General features: G+C 45.8%; 1 protein-coding gene across 1 annotated transcript in view; it reads left to right on the top strand.

Moving 5' to 3' along the window:
• kdrl (kinase insert domain receptor like) overlaps positions 1-21,673 on the top strand; it is a 259,302-nt gene that overhangs the window by 140,294 nt on the left and 97,335 nt on the right. Inside the window, exon 12 of the mRNA XM_085999532.1 lies at positions 15,163-15,271. Within this exon, the coding sequence (XP_085855658.1) occupies positions 15,163-15,271 (109 nt within the window). The remainder of the gene's footprint in view (positions 1-15,162; positions 15,272-21,673) is intronic.

Here is a 21,673-nt window from a genome sequence, read left to right on the forward strand (position 1 = left end):
TTGCCTACAGGTGACTCTAGCCCCATACTATGTGGTTGACTTGCAATTTGCTCCAGGATGCACTGGATAGGAATCAGAAGTATGGATATGTAGAAGCAAGCTGCTGTAATGAAAAACAGGAAAAAGATTGGTTTAAGAAAAATCATAGCAAAATAAGCATAAAATTCTGTGGCGTTGTTTATGAGGGAAAGTGTCTAGTCAATTCTGACATAAAACCCCATGGCTCAACTTATGGAGGTTCAGAGTAAGTCTACAACTTTATTTATGAGATGTCAAGTGGGAACATTCTCACTCTGGAGTCAGAGGTACTAAGGGTTGTGTTATTGAATCTGGAACTCGCTGCTATAACAAATTTTTATTCCTTTTTAGCTTAGGAAGCTTTAGCCACAAACGTAATTTAATTTAAAGCACTGGCGGCTCAAACTGACCCTGCTTTCCCTTCACCACAAGGTTTAAGTTTGAGCTTGGAGGCACTGTGGCTTTCTATACCTCAAAGCAGCAGGATCTTAGGCCACAGCTTCTCTGAGAAAGCAGATAAATCTCGTCTGTCTCTTCTAATAAAATTCTGAACTAATCCAAAACAGGCCTCGAGTGCCAGTGTTAAAATATTCTTTGATCTCAAACACTGCAAAATAACTTGATTTCAAAAACAGTATCTTTCAGCATTAGAAAACAGGCTGGCACCATTCCTGACTAATCAATTCTTGTGTCTAGTTAACTTATTTGTAGTTAATTTATCCAGGAAAATAACAATCTCTGTTGTACAAAAGTCTTCAGAATAGCTAAGCTTTTGCTTGTCACTTCCTTTATTTTAGTTCCATCCTATAATTGCAACACTGCATAGTTTCATCAATTTTAATGTTGGTAAATATTTTCAATATATTTCACCTGGCTTTCCTCTTGCTTCTCCTCAAGCTGTTCCCTTGTATAGCCCTTCTTCCATTAGTGAGATGGACAGAGGGGCTTCACCTACCTTCCCAGCTCTGGCACTATTGTGGCTACACAAAGCATAAAAGCCAGGGGTAGATTTTCATGGGGCAATCGACCTGGATTTTCCTCCTCCTGACAGACAGAGGTCAGGGTGGGACTTCCTCCTGCCACCCTGACCCTGCCATGACCCCAGCCTAGTTTCCTCAACTACCAAGAGGAAGGCCGTTGTTGCTGAGCCAGGAAGATGGAGCAGGACACCTGTTACAGCTCCGGCATCGGACAAGAAGGGATCGCTTTTAAAAGGGGCACAAGAACCCCAAAGGTTCTAGCAACTTTTGTTTCATGAAGGCCTTGAAGTGGGCAAAGTTATGTTTCTGGCACCATTATTGAGGGAGACTCCTACGCCCTCTCCCTCCATCCACTGACCTAGGGAGCTTGCCGCTACTACCACAGAGACTACTGCCACCCTACTCCTTGCAGTCCCTGGGATCGGCAAAGACTGCGGCATATATAAGCCGCTTCCCACCTGTTTCAGATGGGCGGACTGCTAGCCCATTTATAAACCCGCCTGATAATTGCATCAGACGGGCTTTGGGCATCAATGGGGCACCAAGATGCTCCCCGCCGCACCCCGTCCTGCCACCCATGATTTCAACTGCCAGCCATCCATTTTACAGGCAGTAATGGGCAGCCAGCAGTTAAAAATTGCCCCCATGCCTTTCACACGTACCCTCAAATTTTTCACTAGGCAGACTTTAACACTTTAGATACGAATTATTTCACAGACAGTAAGTGAACATACAGTCGAAGCAAATTCCACTTATTTAACTCAATTTCATTTCTCTCTTCAAAAATCAATCCTTTGGTGGGCTGACTTTCTTTTTTTTGGTATTACCTTTCTTTCCAACTATTTCTAATTACAAATATTGTCCTTCTGCATTTTATCTACCAGCTCTATGTTTCAGGTTTACAGGGGCTGTGATCCTGTCTTTCTCCTTTGACAGTGATTCATTCGCTCATTAGTCTGTCAATAATACCAGCTATCTCTCCTTCCACTTGGGGTGTGAGTTTAAAGAAGCCATCTTCTAATGTTCTAAAGTTGAATGGATGCCACTTTGGCTATTGGGTTATGAATGAGAAAATCGGCCCTCGTTATATTCATTTGAAATAGACTGTGAGCTACGATATTCCACAAAATTGCCCGTCTGGCTTTAACGCACAGCTTCAATGTCTACAGCTTATGTGTTTTGAAGCCTGTGTAAATTCAATTTGTTTTAAAACCCAACACTTAAACATAACTCAATCACAAAATCCTTTCTATGAAGACAAAGATGATCAAAAATCCTGAAACGTGAAAGTAGGCATCAGGCCTCTGTACCCGATTTGATTCAGCACAACAGGCAACCCGGCCATTGTATAAGCAGCCTCAAAATGTTAAAGTATTTTGGACAGCCCCAGGAACATCTGTAAGCCATTAGTTACACAGCATGTGAAAGGTAACACACAGGGATCTATGTGGGAAACATGTGGCATTGTTAAATAGGTGTGTGACATTTATGTAGCTTCTCAAGCCCTTTGAGATACGAAATAAATCTAAATCACATATTGCACGAAATGCACAGCAGGCTGGCCAGCACCTGAAGGGTAAAGATGGATTAATATTTGGGTGGAACCTTACACCAGTTCTGGCATCTCATCTGAAATGTTCATCTCTTTTAGAGGCTGACGCAAATGTATAGTTCTAGAATTTTACTTCAGATATCCAGTATTTATCTTTTTTCTTTTTATCTATGCCAAGTAAATACTGCCGCTTTCAAAATCAACCCACACCCTATTGCACCCTCAAATACCAATTCCTGCATCACCAGCTCCAAAATACTGAGCACACTGCCGTGATGGACACGCAGCTTCTGCAACCTACACGTTCCATGTGTACAAGGAGTTGAAAGTGCAAAAGACACTGGGTAGAGTTTCTGCTCTGGGTGCAAGCACCGATCCGGGTGCAAATTGCACCCAAAATTGCACCCGTTTTGAGAAGTGCTTTTTTCTCCCCTCAGGTTTCCGCTCAAACTCACTTGCAAATCGCCAAACGCAAAATCTGCCCTGAGCTAGCGCAATTGGGCAGCGTTTTGAAACCTCAATTTTTAAGAAATAAATTTTGCTTTAAAAAATATTCCTTAATATAATTAAGTGGTAACTTGGTGTAGTTTGTTTGATGCAGATAAAAATGGGATCGATCACAAAAAATAAGCATTTTTAATCATAGTGTTGAGCCACCACCTGTGAGTAACCTGATTTAAATTATTGAAACTGACTTTAAAAGATATACAGAACCATTTGCTAGTTATATTGATGTACAGTAATTAGTTTCTTAGTAAATTTAAAAAAATTTCATTCAAAAGCTTTTAAAACATGCATAGTAGTGTCCTTGCACTCAAAAGAACCAGTTTAATTTTTAGAGCCCCTTCGAAGGCCCGCAAACAAACGCAATTAGCGGAATCTCCCAATGGTGATTAATTCGATCTGGGGGCGTGGCCAGTTTTGTGGATGGGGTCAACTTCTAGCACAGTGTATTTTAAACTATTGCAAACAATCGCGGAAACCCAATTTGCACTGAACGTAATTTGTGCTTAGAATTCCATGCTCTTTCGTGTGGGTTACGCCGATTTCAGGCATATTGCGCCGAAAAAAACCAGTGCAACCGAGCAGAAACTCTACCCCACTAACTCTACAATATACAGATGCATTTCAGCTATACCAGTTGCAAATGTATGACTTACGTCTATGCATTCTGTAGCGTTCTCTTGTAGGAGCTAGGACAGGATGCAGGTAAAAGCTTGTCATCTGCTAGATGATCATTCCCTTATCTCTAACCTTCAACCTCTCTCCATCCCAACCTTTCTTTCTTTTCAACAACATTACTATGGTAATGTGAACTTTCCTGTCCATTTCTCCTAAGCTCTAAATACACCATTTTGCACTCCCCCTTCCTTCCAACCTCATATTGTTGAAATCAAGACTCAATGAACTGTCTCCTACTCCAACTCATTTATTCCCAGGATTTCAAAACTTATCTCCCTTCACCCTCTTAAGCCCAAACTGGATATCAACTAACCATACATGTCAACCATCTGAGTTGGATATGGACAGGCAGCATTTTGAGGTCAGTGTCTGTTTGTCTACATTTACGGAAGAAAAGGAGTGCCACTCCCTGCTCCACACCTCAGTGCTGTTCTCGGCTCCTACCTGATGATGGGTCTGCTTCTGTTCTGGGGGGTGGAATGTTACAGTGGATGGATTTCTCGTGAAAATTTTGCGAGATCAGGAATTCCCACAGAAGAGTTTCACAAAGTGTTTTCAAAGGAAATAAATTCATGCAGCTTGCATGAATCATTAAGCAGAAGCAAGAATTTTTCCCAGAAAAGTAGGTGTATGAATGGAGAGGGGAAAGAAAATCAGTTAGCAAGTCCAATTGCAGCATTCTGGAAAGCTGCCAAGGAGAGGGGAGAACTAGGAAGAAGGAGAAAAGAAGGAAAGCTTGAATTGAGGGCAGAGGGTGGGGTGGGGGGGGGGGGGGAATGACTGCCATTGTGAATGGGGGAGCAAGATGGGAGAAGAGTTCCAATGTGAACCAGAAGGGAAGGAGAATGCTGCCGTTAATGAAGGGGAACAGGGCTAATGTGAATGGAGGAGGAGCATGAATGAGAGGGACAGAAAAGTGCTAGCGGATCGGGTTGGATAGGGAGAAAGAGTGCCTCTATGTCACTGAGACAAGCATATAAACTATTTTAAAACCATTTAATATTCAGATTTTACAACGAAGAGTACTAATCGCCCACAATTTCTCCGTAAAACATTAGGGTATAGCCCTGCAATTTTTGCCAAAACTTTCCACTATACAAGTGATGCAATGTTGGGTATACTTGCAGCTTAATTTATGACAAGATTATGGCCCATTGTACTTTCAGTGTCACTACCTGTCATAGTCCTATATTTATGGCTGTATGTAAAGCTGCTAATCAGCTTCTGTTAGTTTTCTGAGTTGACATGTATGTTTAACCACTACTTCTTTTATTTATCTCCTCTTCTCTCCAATTACTTTTCAACCTTGATGGTGTCCTGCACTATGGACCTTGGCTCTTCACCACAATTTCTCAATATTTTTTTTTAATTCTCCCGGTCGGAATAATCAGAAATAGCTATCGCACACATGAGGTCGCAAGTGCCATTTAACGGTAACATGTATCTTATTGTTTAATTTTTGCAATCATTATGTAACCATTTAGCTTTGTTACTGATAAAGAAATTAAATACAAGTTTATTTCCTTGGAGGTGGCAGTGATGTGGAGCCACATTGATCTCATTATATTCCAGGAACAAGGGGGAGTCACGTTAGAAAATGATTCGATGGATGAGGATGGGCTAAAATCAATTATCTTTTAAAGACATTGCATTACTTAAGTTTTGTGTTGAGTGCAGAGAATCATTTAATGAGCAGCCATAAAATACAGCCTGTGCAAGCCAGCAGAAAAGGGTTTTGTCTCTTGATATTTGGACCAAATCCAAATTAAACCTTGCCATTTTCACAAAGCTGTTTAATTTGGATCAGCATCTAGCGTGGGATCAGGCCGAGCTGCCTGCAACCACTTCTATTTAATGTGAGTGTCACACGGTGCTTTCTACTAGGTAAGAAAGGGAGAGAAAAAGACTTTCACTCATCTCATTTTAAAACAACTGATAAAAACACATTTTATATAACAATGGGGGTGATTTTGCCAATGGGGGCGCATTGGACTGCTGCTTGTCGGGTTTTAGTCCCGCCTCCATCGACTTGTGGCCAATTAAGGGGAAGCCGGTTGCAGAGAACGTCAGTATATGACGTTTCATCTGTCTCAAAATTTTGACAGATGAATTGTCATCGTTTGACAGCTCTGTGAAGCTGTCAAACTCTGACATTCTCTGTTGTTTGATGAGTTCTTGTATTCAAGACTCATCAAACCTCTTTTGTGAGCAGAAATTCGATGGTTGTTGCATCGGAGAATGCAGCAGCCATCTGTCATCTCTGCCGCGGAGATGCGAGACTCTCCACATCCCCAACTGTTGAAGCCTGCAGGAAGAAACAAAGGTAAGTAAACATTTCCTATCACTTTTCACTCACCTCACATACTTACCTCTCCACACTTGCACCCAGGACTTACCTCCACAGTGCACTTTTGCACCCCTCCGACCCCCGCAGACCCACTGCTTGCCTCAGTGACACTGGCAGGGGTTTCCCAATGTCGGGAAGCCCGCACCTCTGGTGGAAAAATGGGGATAATCCTCTTAACTGCCTGTTAACTATCTGTTAACAGGCAGTTAAGTGGCTGTAATCCCCTTCACGCCTCCAGGAGACGGGACCCAGCGCGAGTTGGCTACCCGCCTCCTGGGAAGATGGCACGGAAGTGAGTTAGGGGCAGGATGGGTACCCACCCCCAGCTTCTGCCATGTTCCCAGCAGTCCCGCCTCCCGAGAGCTGGCAAAATCCAGCCCTTAGTTCTTAGAGTCTGTAAAATGTTTGTTATTAATTACCAGAAATTAGTACATTTTTAGTTTAGACAAGGCCCGTTTTAGAGATGTCTGTCCTGTTTATAATAGCAAAATACTGCGGATGCTGGCAATCCGAAATAACAACAGAAAATGCTGGAAAAACTCATCAGGCAAGGCAGCATCCGTGGAGAGAGAAACAAAGTTAACGTTTCAGGTTGAAGAACTGGAAAAAAGCAGGAAATGGAAAGCAAGTATAGGGGCTGGGAAAAGGGGGAGGGGATGAAAGAACAAATTGGAAGGTCAGTGATAGGATAGAAAGCAGGAGAGATTAAGAGACATTGAGAGACATTAAGAGATATTCAATGCAAGAGGAGGTGGTAATGGGACAGGTTAAGGAAAAAAGGATGGCTCTAGATGGGGTGTGAATTGTGCTGGCAGAATGAAGGACAGCTGCCCTGTGGGAGGGAAGAAAAAAAGGGGGCAAACAAAAAGTGTGGATAAAAAAAAGGAAATATATATATGATTGTTGAACTCTATGTTGAGTCCAGAGGGCTGTAGAGTGCCTAATCGAAAGATGAGGTGCTGTTCCTCGAGCTTACGCTGAGCTTCCATGGAACAATGCAAGAGGTCGAGGACGGTGAGGTCTGAGTGGGAATGGAGCGGTGAATTAAAGTGACAGGCCACTGGGAGCTCGGGGTCCCCCTTATGGACTGAATGGAGGTGTTCCACAAAGCGATCACCCAATCTGCGTTTGGTCTCCCCAATGTAGAGGAGACCACATCATGAGCAGCGAATACAGTATACTAAATTGCAAGAAATACAAGTAAATCGCTGTTTCACCTGGAAGGGGTGTTTGGGGCCCTGGACAGTGGGAAGGGGGGAGGTATAAGGGCATGTGTTGCAACTCCTGCGCTTGCACGGGAAGGTGCTGGGCGAAGGGGAAGGGGTGCTGGGAGTGGTAGAGGAGTGGACTAGGGTGTCGCGGAGGGAGCGGTCCCTACGAAATGCTGAAAGGGGAGGTGAGGGGAAGATGCGTTTGGTGGTGGGATCACGCTGGAGGTGGCGGAAATGGCGGAGGATGATCCGTTGAATGTGGAGGCTGGTGGGGGTGAAAGGTGAGGACAAGGGGAACTCTATCGTGGCTCCGGGAGGGAGGGGCAGGGGTGAGGGCAGAAGTGCGGGAGATAGAATGGACACGGTCGAGGGCCGTGTCAACAACAGTAGAGGGGAATCCTCAGTTGAGGAAAAAGGAAGACATGTCGGAAGCACTGGTATGGAAGGTGGCATCGTCAGAGCAGATGCGGCGGAGACGGAGAAACTGGGAGAATGGAATAAAGTCCTTACAGGAGGCGGGGTGGGAGGAAGTGTAATCCAGGTAGCTGTGGGAGTCTGTGGGCTTGTAGTGAATGTTTGTCAATAACCTATCCCCAGAGATGGAGACAGAGAAGTTGAGGAAGGGAAGGGAAGAGTCGGAGATGGACCATGTGAAGGTGAGGGAAGGGTGGAAATTGGAAGCAAAGTGAATGAAATTTTCTAGCTCAGCGCAAGAGTAGGAGACGGCACCGATACAGTCGTCAATGTACCGGAAAAAGAGGTGAGGGAGGGGACCCGAGTAGGACTGGAACAAAGAGTGTTCCACATATCCCACGAAAAGGCAGGCATAGCTAGGACCCATGTGGGTACCCATAGCAACACCTTTGATTTGGAGGAAATGAGTGGAGTCAAAGGAGAAAGGAGACATGTCAGCTGTCCTTCATTCTGCCAGCGCAATTCACACTTCATCTAGAGCCATCCTTTGTTCCTTAACCTGTCCCATTACCACCTCCTCTTGCCTTGAATATCTCTTAATGTCTCTCAATGTCTCTTAATCTCTCCTGCTTTCTATCCTATCACTGACCTTTCCTTTTGTTCTTTCATCCCCTCCCCCTTTTCCCAGCCCGTAAACTTGCTTTCCATTTCCTGCTTTTTTCCAGTTCGACCTGAAACGTTAACTCTGTTTCTCTCTCCACAGATGCTGCCTGGCCTGCTGAGTTTTTCCAGCATTTTCTGTTGTTATTTCTGTCCTGCTTATGTTTGTCCTGATTTCCTTCGCCCCACCATTGGTGGCCGTGCCTTCAGCGGCCTAGGACCTAAGTTTTGGAATTCCCTCTGTAAAGTCTGTAGGTATTATGGCGAATTAATACACAGACTACAAGAGTAACTTTAACAGGACTTTACTATTCGAAGGTCAGGGCGAATCTGCCCAATAAATCCTGACACAGCACTTATATACCGGTGTGGTCACCGTCGGTATTACAGTATACAGCAGCCAAGATAAAGTAGTGCCACACCTAAAATAGTTCTCTTAAAGGTGGACGGTTACATACAATAGTTCTCTTAAAGGTAGAACAGTTACATACACTACAATCCTCCTTTTTTAGCTTACAACATACTTATTCCCCATTAACATAACATCATAACATATATACAACTTATGCAAAACAGTTCACAGATTCAGTCTCTCTGGAGGCTTCCTGACTCTGTCTGGATAACGCCTCGGTGATGTAGTAGTTTTCGGCGGGGTAGTAGGTTCTTCTGGCAAGGTCAATTCGGCTTGAAGGACAGTGTCAGGTTCATCTGATTCTAGTATTACCAGATCGGAGGTAGGTGCTCTGGGTATCTCTGCTTCAACATTAGCCGTGTAAGGTTGTGGAGTAGGTTGGTCCTTTGTGGATGACCCTATGATCTGGTCAACATGTCGCCTTATGATGCTGTCACCAATGTCCACGGTATACATCAGCGGCCCTAGCCTTTTCCCAATAGTTCCAGGCTGCCATTTCTCGGTACGGTAGTCCCGGGCCAAAACTTGTTGACCTATCTGAAAGGATCTAGTTGGCCTTTCATTCATGCCCTGAAATTGCCGGTTCTCTACGTCCCTTCTGACGTTTGGCTTAATCAAATCCAGCCGGCATCTTAGTCTATTGAAAAACATCATGGCGGGAGTTTGGTTTGTGACCGCATGTGTTGCATTCCTGTACGCCAACAAGAAGTTATCTACCTTATGTTGTAGGTTGATGTCTTCATTACCCATGGCCTTTATGGCCTTCTTGAAGGTCTGGACAAACCTTTCAGCTAATCCATTTGTGGCGGGATGGTATGGGGCTGACGTGTAGTGCTTGACCCCATTCCTTTTTAAGAACTTCCTGAATTCTTCGGACACAAATTGCAGTCCAGTATCAGAACAGATCTGTTCCGGCAGGCCATTCCTAGCAAATATGGTCCGTAATACTGTGATGGTTTTTCCCGTGGTGGTGGAGGACATCTTTATTACCTCCGGCCACTTGGAGTGTGCATCAACCGCGATTAAGAACATTGAGTCCATAAATGGACCAGCAAAGTCGACGTGTACCCTTTGCCAAGGAGATGAGGGCCACTCCCATGGATGCAGAGGAGCTTGTGGTGGCGCGTTTTGGACCTTCTGGCATCCTAGACAGCTCTTGGTTATTTCTTCGATGTCTCCATCAATACCTGGCCACCACACAAACGCTCTTGCTAGGTTCTTCATTTTCACTCCACCCAGATGCCCCTCGTGAAGCTCCTTTAGCACCTTATGCTGAAGTTTGGGTGGAATCACCACTCTAGATCCACACATCAAGGTTCCTCGGCACACTGACAGCTGTTCATTTCTTTGCGAAAATGCGGGCAGCGTTGGTTCGCCATGTGCTGGCCATCCCTCCACCGTTAAATCGTAGACTCGTGAGAGAGTCGGATCATTTCTTGTTTCATTTTCGATCATCGAATTTGTTACTGGTAGACATTCCACTATGGATGAGTGGAACATCTCTACCGGGTCCACTGTAGCCGCCTCTTCTACTACTGGCAACGGTAGGCGCGATAACCCATCAGCATTTCCATGCTGTTTGGACCTTTTGTATTCGATGTCATATTGGTGTGCCCCAAGTAACACGGACCACCTCTGTAGCCTTTGCGCTGTCATAGTGGAAACGGCCTTGTTAGGGTTGAATATGGACACCAACGGCTGGTGGTCTGTCAGTAATGTGAACTTCTTGCCCTGCAGGTAATGATTGAATTTCTTTACTCCCCACACAAGGCTGAGGGCCTCCCTATCTATCTGAGCATAATTTCGCTCAGCGGAGGTCAATGATCGGGATGCAAATGCGACTGGCCTTTCCGAGCCATTTGGTAACTTGTGTGAAAGTACTGCTCCAATTCCATAAGGGGAAGCATCACAAGCTAGACGAAGAGGTAACGTTGGGTTGAAATGAGCCAACACTTCCTCAGAGGTAATCAACGCCTTGCTTCTGCGAAAGGTCTTCTTACAGTCCTCGCTCCACTTCCATGGTACTTCTTTCCGCAACAGAGCATTCAGCGGATGCAGCACCGTGGATAGATTTGGCAGAAACTTGTGGTAATAATTAATCAACCCCAGAAACGATCTCAACTGTGATACATTTTCCGGAGCGGGGGCCTTCACGACAGCTTCTATCTTGTCAGGTGACTTGTGCAGCCCCTCTTGGTCAATGACATGACCGCAGTACGAGATCCGTTTCTGGAAGAACTCACATTTCTGGCGATTAACTCGAAGGCCATATTCCTTCAACCTGGTGAGCACCAGTTTCAAATTTGCGAGGTGTTCCTCCTCGTCCTCTCCTGTAATCAGGACATCATCCAAGTAACACTGAGTGCTTGGAATCCCCTGTAAGACCTGCTCCATGGCCCTCTGCCAAATTGCTGGAGCCGAAGCTACTCCAAAAACCAGTCTATTATAACGATACAAGCCTCTGTGTGTGTTGATTGTGAGATACTGGCGCGACTCTTCCTCGACTTCCATTTGTAAGTATGCTTGTGCCAGGTCTATCTTGGTGAAGTGTTTCCCGCCAGACAATGAAGCAAAGATATCCTCAATCCGCGGAAGCGGGTATTGTACCGTGTGAAGCACCGGATTAACTGTGATCTTGAAGTCTCCGCAGATGCGGACCTTTCCCGGTCCCCCTGGCTTGTTACTTGATGAAGACTTCATGACGGGAACAATGGGCGTGGCCCACTCACTCCAGTCCACCTTAGACAGTACCCCCGAACGTTCAAGCTCTTCCAGTTCTGCCTCCACAGCAGGTCGTATCGCGTAAGGTACCGATCTGGCTTTGAAAAATTTTGGGCTTGCATGTTCTGCAATCTTGATTTTTGCCTTAATTCCTCTCGGTGTTCCCAGTCCTTGCTGAAATACCTCTTTAGCTTCGTCCAATATTCTGGACAACCGTTCAGGTTTGACATCTTCCTTTCCGGAATCTACCGTCATTGTGTTTAGTGAGTGCCAGTCTATCTTTATTTTCCTGATCCACTCCCGTCCCAGAAGTGGTGGACCTCCCTCGGGTAGCACATACATGTCCATTCTTCGGTGATCTTTGCCCTTGTGTCTCACCTTGACTTTTATCTTTCCGATGGGGTATACTTTATGCCCCGTGTATGTCTGCAATAATATCTCCGTATCCCGTAGGGGAATATGTTTCAACAACTTTTTGTAATCTTGCTTATTCATGACCGTCAACGCCGATCCGGTGTCCACTTCCATTTTCACTTGGACTTTTGCAATCTGTAGTGTGACCCAGATAGTTTGTCGGTCAGCTTCTTTGCTCACATTGTGAATCCTCAGACTACCCAGTTCCTTGCTGTTGGAGTCTGAATCCGAATTCTGTTCATCTGTACTCTTCCCAGTCACCTTATGTACCTTTCTGTACTTCTTCTGTGGTGACTTATTATTGCTGGTCTTCTTTCCTGACCGGCATACTTTAGCTATGTGACCAGGCTTGCCACATTTCCTACATTCCTGGTTTTTAAACCAGCATTGGTTCTGATCGTGTGTTGTCTTCCCACAACGATAACATTTCGTTGTACCCGAAGTCATTTGATCCATACTGAGTACCGCTGTCTTCCGCTGCATTTCCGCCGTGCCTCTCGCTGCGGCTTCGTGCGATGCTGCAATAAGGACAGCCTTCTCAAGTGTAAGATCATTCTCTTCGAGCAGTCGTTTTTGTATTCCTTCCTTCGACATTCCGCACACGAACTTGTCTCTCAGTGCCTCTGACAGATTTACCCCAAACTGGCAGTATTTTGCTAGTCTACGCAGTTCAACCAGGTACTCTGCGTTGCTTTCCTCTTTTAGTTGCGTTCTCACGTAAAATTTAGATCGTTCCGCTAACATCAGCGGTGCGGGGTTCAAATGATCCTTCAGGACAGCAACAATATAAGCGAAAGACTGATCCGCCAGTTTAGCTGGTGATAGAAGATGCTTCAATAACCCATATGTCTTTGCACCCATTGAGTTTAGTAAGGTTAGAGCTTTGTCATAATTTGCTATCTTATTGACCTTACAATATATCTCGATGCGTTCTACATACGTGGCCCAATCTTCCACATCGGAATCGAAACCGTTGATGTTACTACGCTTAGGCATCTTCACCCTCTTCCTGAGAAACAACAACGAAATATTTCTTTAACTTTTTTTTTTCCAAAATGGCGGTTTCCCGCGCTTGTCTTCTTTCCCCGCCCACTTTCAAAATGGCGGTTTCCCGCTTCTGTCTTCTTCCCCGCCTACTGGCGGCTTCCCGTGTTTCTTCCCCTGGCGGGAGGGGTAAGCTTTTCCCTCGGGCGACGACCGCTGGCTTTCGGGGTTCGCAGCCTGCGCGTCGGCTTCAGTGCGTTCCTTGTTCCTTTTTCTCGGCAGGGGCAACCGGCGCTGGGTACAACCCGTTGACGGCGAACAGTTTCAGCCGCTGGGCTGGATCTCGCTCAGTCTCCCTCGCTCGGGCTCTGTCTCTCCCGCTCGCTCGGGCTCTGTCTCTCCCTCAGCGGCTTCCAATCGCGCCTCCCAGCCCTCTCGCAGTCCGGTGCTTTCCTCCCCGGCTGCGGCTGAGTTCTCCGCGATTTATTTATTTTTATATATCTTCCCGCGCCTTACGATCCCGGTCGCAGCGCTTCGTGGCCTCGGTCGCTGCCCGGCCGTTTTCGCCGGTCGCGGTCTAGCTGTCTCACGACGCCGTTGCGTCTCCCAGCCCGCTTGTACCGCGGCTTCCGTGCTCCACGCTGCCCCAGTCTCAGCACCTCTGGGCCCGACTTCTGTCCGGCTCCTTTCCCCCGACCGTGGTCGAGTTCACCGCCCTTATCCTCCGTTTATTTTTTTATTTTCCCTTTACTCACAGTCACCGTGGCCGACTTGCTTCTCGTGCTGATCGGCTCACTCACCACCGTGGCAGAAGGGACAATCAGTGCCTGTTGCTGATGGAAGGCTTCGTGTCTGAATTCTTCCTTCTTCCTTGCTCTGCAGACTCGAGTTTTCTCTCAGCAGAACGACGAGGGCGGGTGCCTCTTCTCGACGCTCGTTAACTGCTTCGGAAGTATTGTTGCCGCAGGGTAAGATCGAACTCGTCGCCACTGTAAAGTCTGTAGGTATTATGGCGAATTAATACACAGACTACAAGAGTAACTTTAACAGGACTTTACTATTCGAAGGTCAGGGCGAATCTGCCCAATAAATCCTGACACAGCACTTATATACCGGTGTGGTCACCGTCGGTATTACAGTATACAGCAGCCAAGATAAAGTAGTGCCACACCTAAAATAGTTCTCTTAAAGGTGGACGGTTACATACAATAGTTCTCTTAAAGGTAGAACAGTTACATACACTACACCCTCCCTAAATCTCTCTGCCTCTTTCTCATCCTATAAGACGCTCCTTAAAACCTACCTCTTTGACTACCTGTCCTTAATATCTCCTTATGTGGCTTGGTGTCAAATTTAGTCTGATAACACTCCTGTGAAGTGCCTTGGGATGTTTTACTATGTTAAATGCAAGTTGTTGTTGTTATGTTTCCAAGTACTTCTAAATAACTATACAATATGGGAAGAGCCTCTTAATGCGACCAAATCCTCAGACAAAATTCTAAATAACTATGCAATATGGTAAGAATATTGATGGGGACATTTTCCCTTACAAAGTAAGTGCATCCTTTATTCAGCCCTCCTGTGAGGAATGCGCTGTTGATTGTTTGGCCAATGTATTGAGTGACTTGAGCAGATATTCTCTTGAAATCAATGTATCTATTGGCAGGGTGTGCGTTTTACAAAATAGTCATGTTGCACAGATGGTGAGATGGTTCAGTATGTTCGTCTGCTCAAATGAACCTTGACGGTATTCAAATGTTATTATTGAAGGTACAGGTTCTCCTCTCCCCCAGGTTATTTTCCCCTTCTGTTTTGAATGCACTGACCCATACCTTGTTACGAATTATACAGGTGTTGGCAGCCAAGTGGCCATTCTTCACGCGGAAGCCTTGTCAGTGTATGTTGGCCAGCTATTTGACTATATGGAGCATAACAGCTGAGCCTAATTATGTTCCCGTCCACCGTCCACAGACCCATACTTCCAGCAGAGGTCATTGGATAATAATCTAAAACAGGAGCCCTTTTTCTATATGAGAGAGAGAGAGAGATCTGTTAGGTGTGAATTGCCTACTGTGGTGCTGATCTCTGTTTCCAGTACCAAACAGCCACGAGATCCCGCAACAGTGTGTCAATCACTGCCGGGTCCCAGTAATCCTGTTTTCTCCCCTTAACCTAAGACATGTTACCGATTTTATCTACTTTGTAAAGACAAAAGAGAGGGTTTACTGAATTCAGCTAATGTGCAGAACCTTTTTCTTTTGTCTTAGACTGTGAGCACTCTAATTGTGGCTGAAGCCAAGGTCTCAGGGATTTATCACTGTGTAGCTTCCAACACAGAGGGTGTAGACAACAGAAGCATTAACTTCTACATTACAGGTAAGCAATTGCCTGCTATCAGGTGACCTTGCATGATAAAAGTAAAGATTTAAAGCTGGCCATCGGTATTTCAAGCCATTTACCAGCTCATTAGTATTTTACTACGGAGGTAAAATCAAATCCTTTCACTGTGATTGGAGGTTTTCCGTGTCCAACAACCAGATCAGTCGGAGGACCGGACTGGAGACTGTTAAAACTAATCAATCAGACATGGCTTTCTTGCACTGCTGGTAACACACAAAAGTCAGATGGAAAAGTTTTAAAATGAGCTGATGGTTTCTGAGAGTCACAGTTACTGTAAGTTTTTCTAGTGTTTGCCCCCAGTAGAGCCATACATAACAAATAAGTTGCTACATGTAGCTTCTAGAAGCTTTTTGGCCTAAAAATTGGTTCACAATCCCGGTGCAGTGCACATGCTTAATGAAGTCAGCAGCAGGACCTTCTTCTTCTTAGGCAGTCCCTCGGAACCGAGGATGACTTGCTTCCACATTAAAAATGAGTTCTCAGGTGACTAATGAGTCCAATGCGGGACCTACAGTCTCTGTCACAGGCGTGGCAGACGGTGGTTGAAGGGGCGGGTGGGTGGGGTGCTTGGGTTGACGTGCGCTCCTTGTGCTGCCTGCGCTTGGCTTCCGCTTGCTCCCGGCGAAGAGACTCGAGGTGTTCGGCGCCTTCCCAGATGCTTCTCCTCCACTTTGTGCGGTCTTGGGCCAGGGATTCCCAGGTGTCAGTGGGGATGTTACACTTTTTCAAGGACCACAGCAAATTGGTCTGTCAGCCTTATCAGGACAGTACCGGCTCACTGCAAGAGCCAGTTGTGCCCCCAGAGGCAGCTGGCTGCTCACAGGAAGGGCAGCAAGATCCATCGGCTCGGAAAGGTGACTGAAGGTCTTGAAAGTGTCAGAATACATGGAAGGCAATCAAGGGGGAGGTAATTGTTTAAAATAATTAAATTAGCATACCCGCAGACCAATAAACCCTGCCTGACTCTTGGCTGCATTTGGGTCTGGGAGAGGGACATATTAGTTTTATTCTTCACAAGATCACAAGATAATTATGGATGAGCAAGATCTTGTCGCCCATGTTTGTTCATCCATTCAGAAGTATCCTACAGTCCCCCCAGTGCAGCATCCAATTGTTTCTTAGACGCATCCAGGGCTTATGCCTCCACCACTCTACTGGGAAGTTTTTCTTAGGGCTGATTGTTCACTGCATGAAGAAAAATGTCCTCACATCAGTCTTAAAATTACCTTTCACTAGTTTGACCCTATGCCCCCTGGTCCTACTCTCAAAGTGTTATTGAATGTAATATTCTGGGTTTACATTTTTGATAAAAAGGTTATTATCTTATATACATCTCTAAGATCACCTCTCCGACGCCTCCTTTCATGTCTGAAATGCACAATCCTCTCCAACCTTTCCGCATAACACAGATCACTGGCACCAGAGAGCTGGCTGTGCTTTCCCCTGGTCAGCTTCCCAGTAACCACTCTGGGGAGTACTCCACCTCCTGTGTTTCAAAGGGACTGATATTTTCACTTACATGTTTACCAGCCTCCCAAGTCCGTCAAAAGATCAGAGGAAGCCTTTGTAGAGTAACATGTTTGTAGCATAGTTGCTTGAAAGATTTCATTCTTGCTCAACACAGAGAATATACAAAATATTTATTCCCATTTCAAGATTTCATTTTTTTTAACACAACTAGACTTCACTTAATTTATTTTTTATATCTCTTTATTGTTCCTGTGCCATCATATGCCAACACACCAGCAAAAATACACCAAACCAGTGTTATACTCACTGAGCAATGCCAAGGGAGATCAAATAGTACTGTTTAATTTTCAACAGGGTAATTGAAGAAACTGTTGTCAGAGACAATTAGTCAGTGTATTGACTGCTTCTGTAGTGTTGTGTGATTATGATAGTCTGTTGAGGATTAAGCTCTGCGTACAGCATGATTATTATTTGGGCAGTCATTTTACTACATCGCTCATGAGACTGAGTTTAAAAAAAGAGCCACACAGGTTGATTCTCACCACCTAGTCATGAATATAGCCATTCACAAGCATGACTTTGTTGTGGGGTTGGGAGGGGGGGGCGGGGTAATTCCACAGAAAAATAAATCTCTCTATTTGGATAAACAGGTCTCCACAGAACTATTCAGTTAAAAATTAGATAACCCTTGGGAACTGAGTAGTGTAGGGGGTTAAGAGATTGCTCTTTCATTTTTGGGATCTCGGTTTGAATCCATGCTGGACTGATGGGATAAAAGTCCTCTCGCTCTGTAAGTATCTTTCATGAATTACATCTGGACAATTTCAACCTAGCTCCGATAGGCCCACATTACAAAACCACCCCTAATTCTCTCAGTATCTCAAATGGGAAAGTTGTATTTCCCAGCATTAATGTCTCTCACCTTGCTGAGTATTCACATTAACTTTTTTTAATTATCTGTTAACAAAAGACAGCTTATTTTGTGTTTTGAACATTACCGGGCCTGAATTTGATTCCTACATGCTGTTCTTCTTTTATTATAGGCAATAATGACCTTAAGCAGCATTTTTTTGTCCTGTATCCTAAGAAACAGTAAAACTACAGTTACTGTTCTGTGATATTAGCCCCGATATTTATGGGGAAGCGGGGAGGGAGTGGAGGAGTGTGGTAGCATGGGGTGGGTGGTGGGGGGGGGGGGACCCGGAAATCCCAGGGACACAGAAGTCCTGCCGAATTTAACGGCAGGCCCTCATTATCATTTTCTTCTTCTATTTCCCGCTCGGCAGCCAGAGAGGCTGGTTGGCTGCCAGGCAGGGAATCCAGCGACAGGAGGCGGTCCCTGGCAATTGGGAGAGATCGGGGATGGTGGGGGAGGGGTCAGAGCCCGGCAATCAGAAGGGAGGGAAAGATTGGGGCTCAAGATCGGGGCTTGGTGGGGTGGGGGGGTTAGAGCCTAGCAATGGTGAGGGAGGGAAAGATCGGGGCTTGGGGGTGGGTGGGTCGATCGCGGGGCAGGCCAGAGATCGGGGGTTCAAGGTTGGAGGGTGGAGGCCGATCGCGGGGCAGGTGGCTAGTGAACGGGGGTCGGGGAAGGAGGGAGTTTGGCCAATGGCTGGGCGGGCGGATAGGGAACTGGGGTTAGAGGGGGGTGCAGTTGCCGACCACGGCAGCGAGATGAGGCCACGATCAGCAGAAGAGAGGCCAAAGATTTGCTTGACGGGCTGGAGGGGGGGGGGGGGGGGGGAGAACCCCTTCTCCACCTGGCCCACAACAAGTGCTCTAAAAAGCACTCCCCAGCTGCAGCCGGCTGCTCCCATCTCCATGTTACTTCGGGGTTTCCCGAGCCCTGGGAATCCAGGGCGACAGCTGGTAAATTTAAATCAGGCTCCCAACTGCACTGTTGGAGCCTCATTTAAATATTATAATGAAGTGTCTTGCCTCTCCAAGGCAGCACGCACCCCACCACCATAAAAATGGCGGCAAGCACATACGCGGCGAGTTGGGGACACATTCCCCGATTTAACATTTTTAGATCCCCCCGCAATTCAATCCCACCCGTCGGGGTGGGGGGGGGTTTAATATCCTCTGAGCCTGCATTCAGAGTACATTTGAACACACTGTACTTTCCACACTATCAAAACAGGCATATTGTTATGATCGATGGGAGTAAGTTTTTTTTTGGCAGACGCCTTATCCACTCACCCGCTCACATATATCCCGTGCACGCCTATGCCTGCCACCATATAATGATTATGTATTGTTCATATATTTAAAATAACACACAAAATGATATATTCAATTGAATCAAAACTGACTTCAGGGATTTCCTATTATACAATTCTCTGACTTAACCCCTTTAAGCCTATAAAGGACTGACTTCTCAGCTGATGTGCACCATTGTTATCCTGTTGGACACTGTACAAAAATATTATTTGAAGAACAAGGATTGCTGGCACCATTGTTGAGAAAATCTACTATAAGTTGCTAGTTCTGAGATTTATTCTGTTTTATATGATGAGTGACAGTATTTTCCTAGGGAGGTATTTGTAGGTATCTTAAACTTCAGATCCTGGTCAGATCTGAAAAGGAACACTCAATAAAATTAATGTTTATGTGCTCATACACCCACATACTTAAAACTTAAACAAACAGAATCAATGATCCCCTCACCTTCAACGTTAAGTAATTCAAAGCAGAAAGTTCCAGGTTTCAATTCTTGGATCTGTACTGGGCTAGTTAAACTCAGCTGGGAAACAATTGGGATGTCACAAATGATTTCTGTGCCATAGGATAGTGTAGAGGTGAAAAAAAAACATCAGGCAAAGTTCCCACTGCTTCTCACTATCCAGTGATTGATGTTGGAAGATGGAGATCAGATGAGATCGGGCTCAGCTGTCAGCAGAATCAGATAGTCTGTCTTGGCTCATGCCTGGATGTTTTACTAGCACCTTTAGAACTCTAGCCCCAAAAATGTCATAACCTAAGGGAAGAAAATTGGCAAAGGTAAGCAGAGTTTGAAGAAAAAAATACTCTAAGGAACTGGATGGAAACGTTTTGTTCAAGCACAATCTTCGGGCCTCAGGGTTCCAATCTAAATATAAACACAGTCTAAAAGTATGCAGCAAAGAGAATAAATAAAGTCATCCTTTTCACACTAAATATATGCATGAAAAGATATATTCTTAATTATTATTTTGGGCAGTGAGTCATTGGCAACATTGTCCCCAAATATTACAGTTGAGTAAATGTCCTTGAGTCGAACAATAATTCTATTTTTACACCATAATGGTGATATTTGCCTGGTGCTATATTTGCTGGTATCTCAGCTTATTTCTTCTCGGTTGAGAACAGTTGTGTAGAAACTCATAACCAAGGCCAGTTTGTTCTGCTGGTAAAAGGAGACTGTACTGTGGTTCTTCTAGAGACCTTTTTTTGGTGTGGCATGGTTAGATGAAGAGCAAAGCTCCATCTACTCTGTCCTACCCTCAACACGGCACCGCCTACTGCATTCGTGTGATATTTTCCCATTTCCCAAAGTAGGCATCTTGTGGCCTAGCTGAGTGAAATTCCCAAAGTAGCAGCAATTCTTCTTCTTCTTAGGCAGTCCCTCGGAACCGAGGATGACTTGCTTCCACATTAAAAATGAGTTCTCAGGTGACTGATGAGTCCAATGTGGGACCTACAGTCTCTGTCACAGTTGGGGCAGATGGTGGTTGAATGGGCGGGTGGGTGGGGTGCTTGGATTGACGTGCGCTCCTTGCGCTGATTGCGCTTGACTTCCGCTTGCTCCCAGCGAAGAGACTCGAGGTGTTCGGCGCCTTCCCGGATGCTTCTCCTCCACTTTGTGCGGTCTTGGGCCAGGGATTCCCAGGTGTCGGTGGGGATGTTGCACTATTTCAAGTGTCCTTGAAGCGTTTCCTCTGCCCACCTGGGGCTCTCTTGCCATGTCGGGGCTCCGAGTAGAGCACTTGTTTTGGGAGTCTCATATCGGGCATGCGGACAATGTGACCCGTCCATCGGAGCTGATCGAGCGTGGTCAAAGCTTCGATGCTGGGGATATTGGCCTGAGCGAGAACACTGACGTTGGTGCGCCTATCCTGCCAATGGATTTGTAGGATCTTGCGGAAGCAGCGTTGATGGTATCTCTCCAGTGCTTTGAGGTGCCTGCTGTACATGGTCCATGTCTCTGAGGCATACAGGAGGGCGGGTATCACTACTGCTCTGTAGACCATGAGCTTGGTGCTGGATTTGAGGTCCTGGTCTTCACACACTCTCTTCCTCAGGCGACCGAAGGCTGCACTGGCACACTGAAGGCGGTGTTGGACTTCGTCATCGACGTCTGCCCTTGTTGACAGTAGGCTCCTGAGGTATGGAAAGTGGTCCACGTTGTCCAAGGCCTTGTCGTGGATTTTGATAATCGGAGGGCAGTACTGTGTGGTGGGGGCAGGTTGGTAGAGGACCTTTGTCTTACGGATGTTTCGTGTAAGGCCCATGCTCTCGTACACTTCGGTGAAGGTGTTGACGATGGTTTGGAGTTTGACCTCCGAGTGTGCCCAGATGCAAGCGTCGTCTGCATACTGTAATTCGACGACCGAGGATGGGACGACCTTGGATCTGGACTGAAGGCGACGGAGGTTGAACAGTTTCCCATTTGTTCTATAAATTAGCTCCGCTCCAGCAGGGAGCTTACTGAGGGTGAGATGGAGCATTGCAGCAAGGAAGATCAAGAAGAGCGTTGGTGCGATGACACAGCCTTGCTTGACCCCGGCCTGTATGTGAATTGGGTCTGTGGTGGAACCGTTGATCAGGATCACGGCTTGCATGTCGTCGTGAAGCAGGCGGAGGATGGTGACAAACTTTTGAGGGCAGCCGAATTTGAGGAGGACACTCCACAATCCCTCATGGTTG

Source organism: Somniosus microcephalus, chromosome 1 (genome assembly GCF_052327205.1).
Source record: "Somniosus microcephalus isolate GS21.2 chromosome 1, FLI_Smic_1.0, whole genome shotgun sequence".
Lineage (NCBI taxonomy): Eukaryota > Metazoa > Chordata > Chondrichthyes > Squaliformes > Somniosidae > Somniosus > Somniosus microcephalus.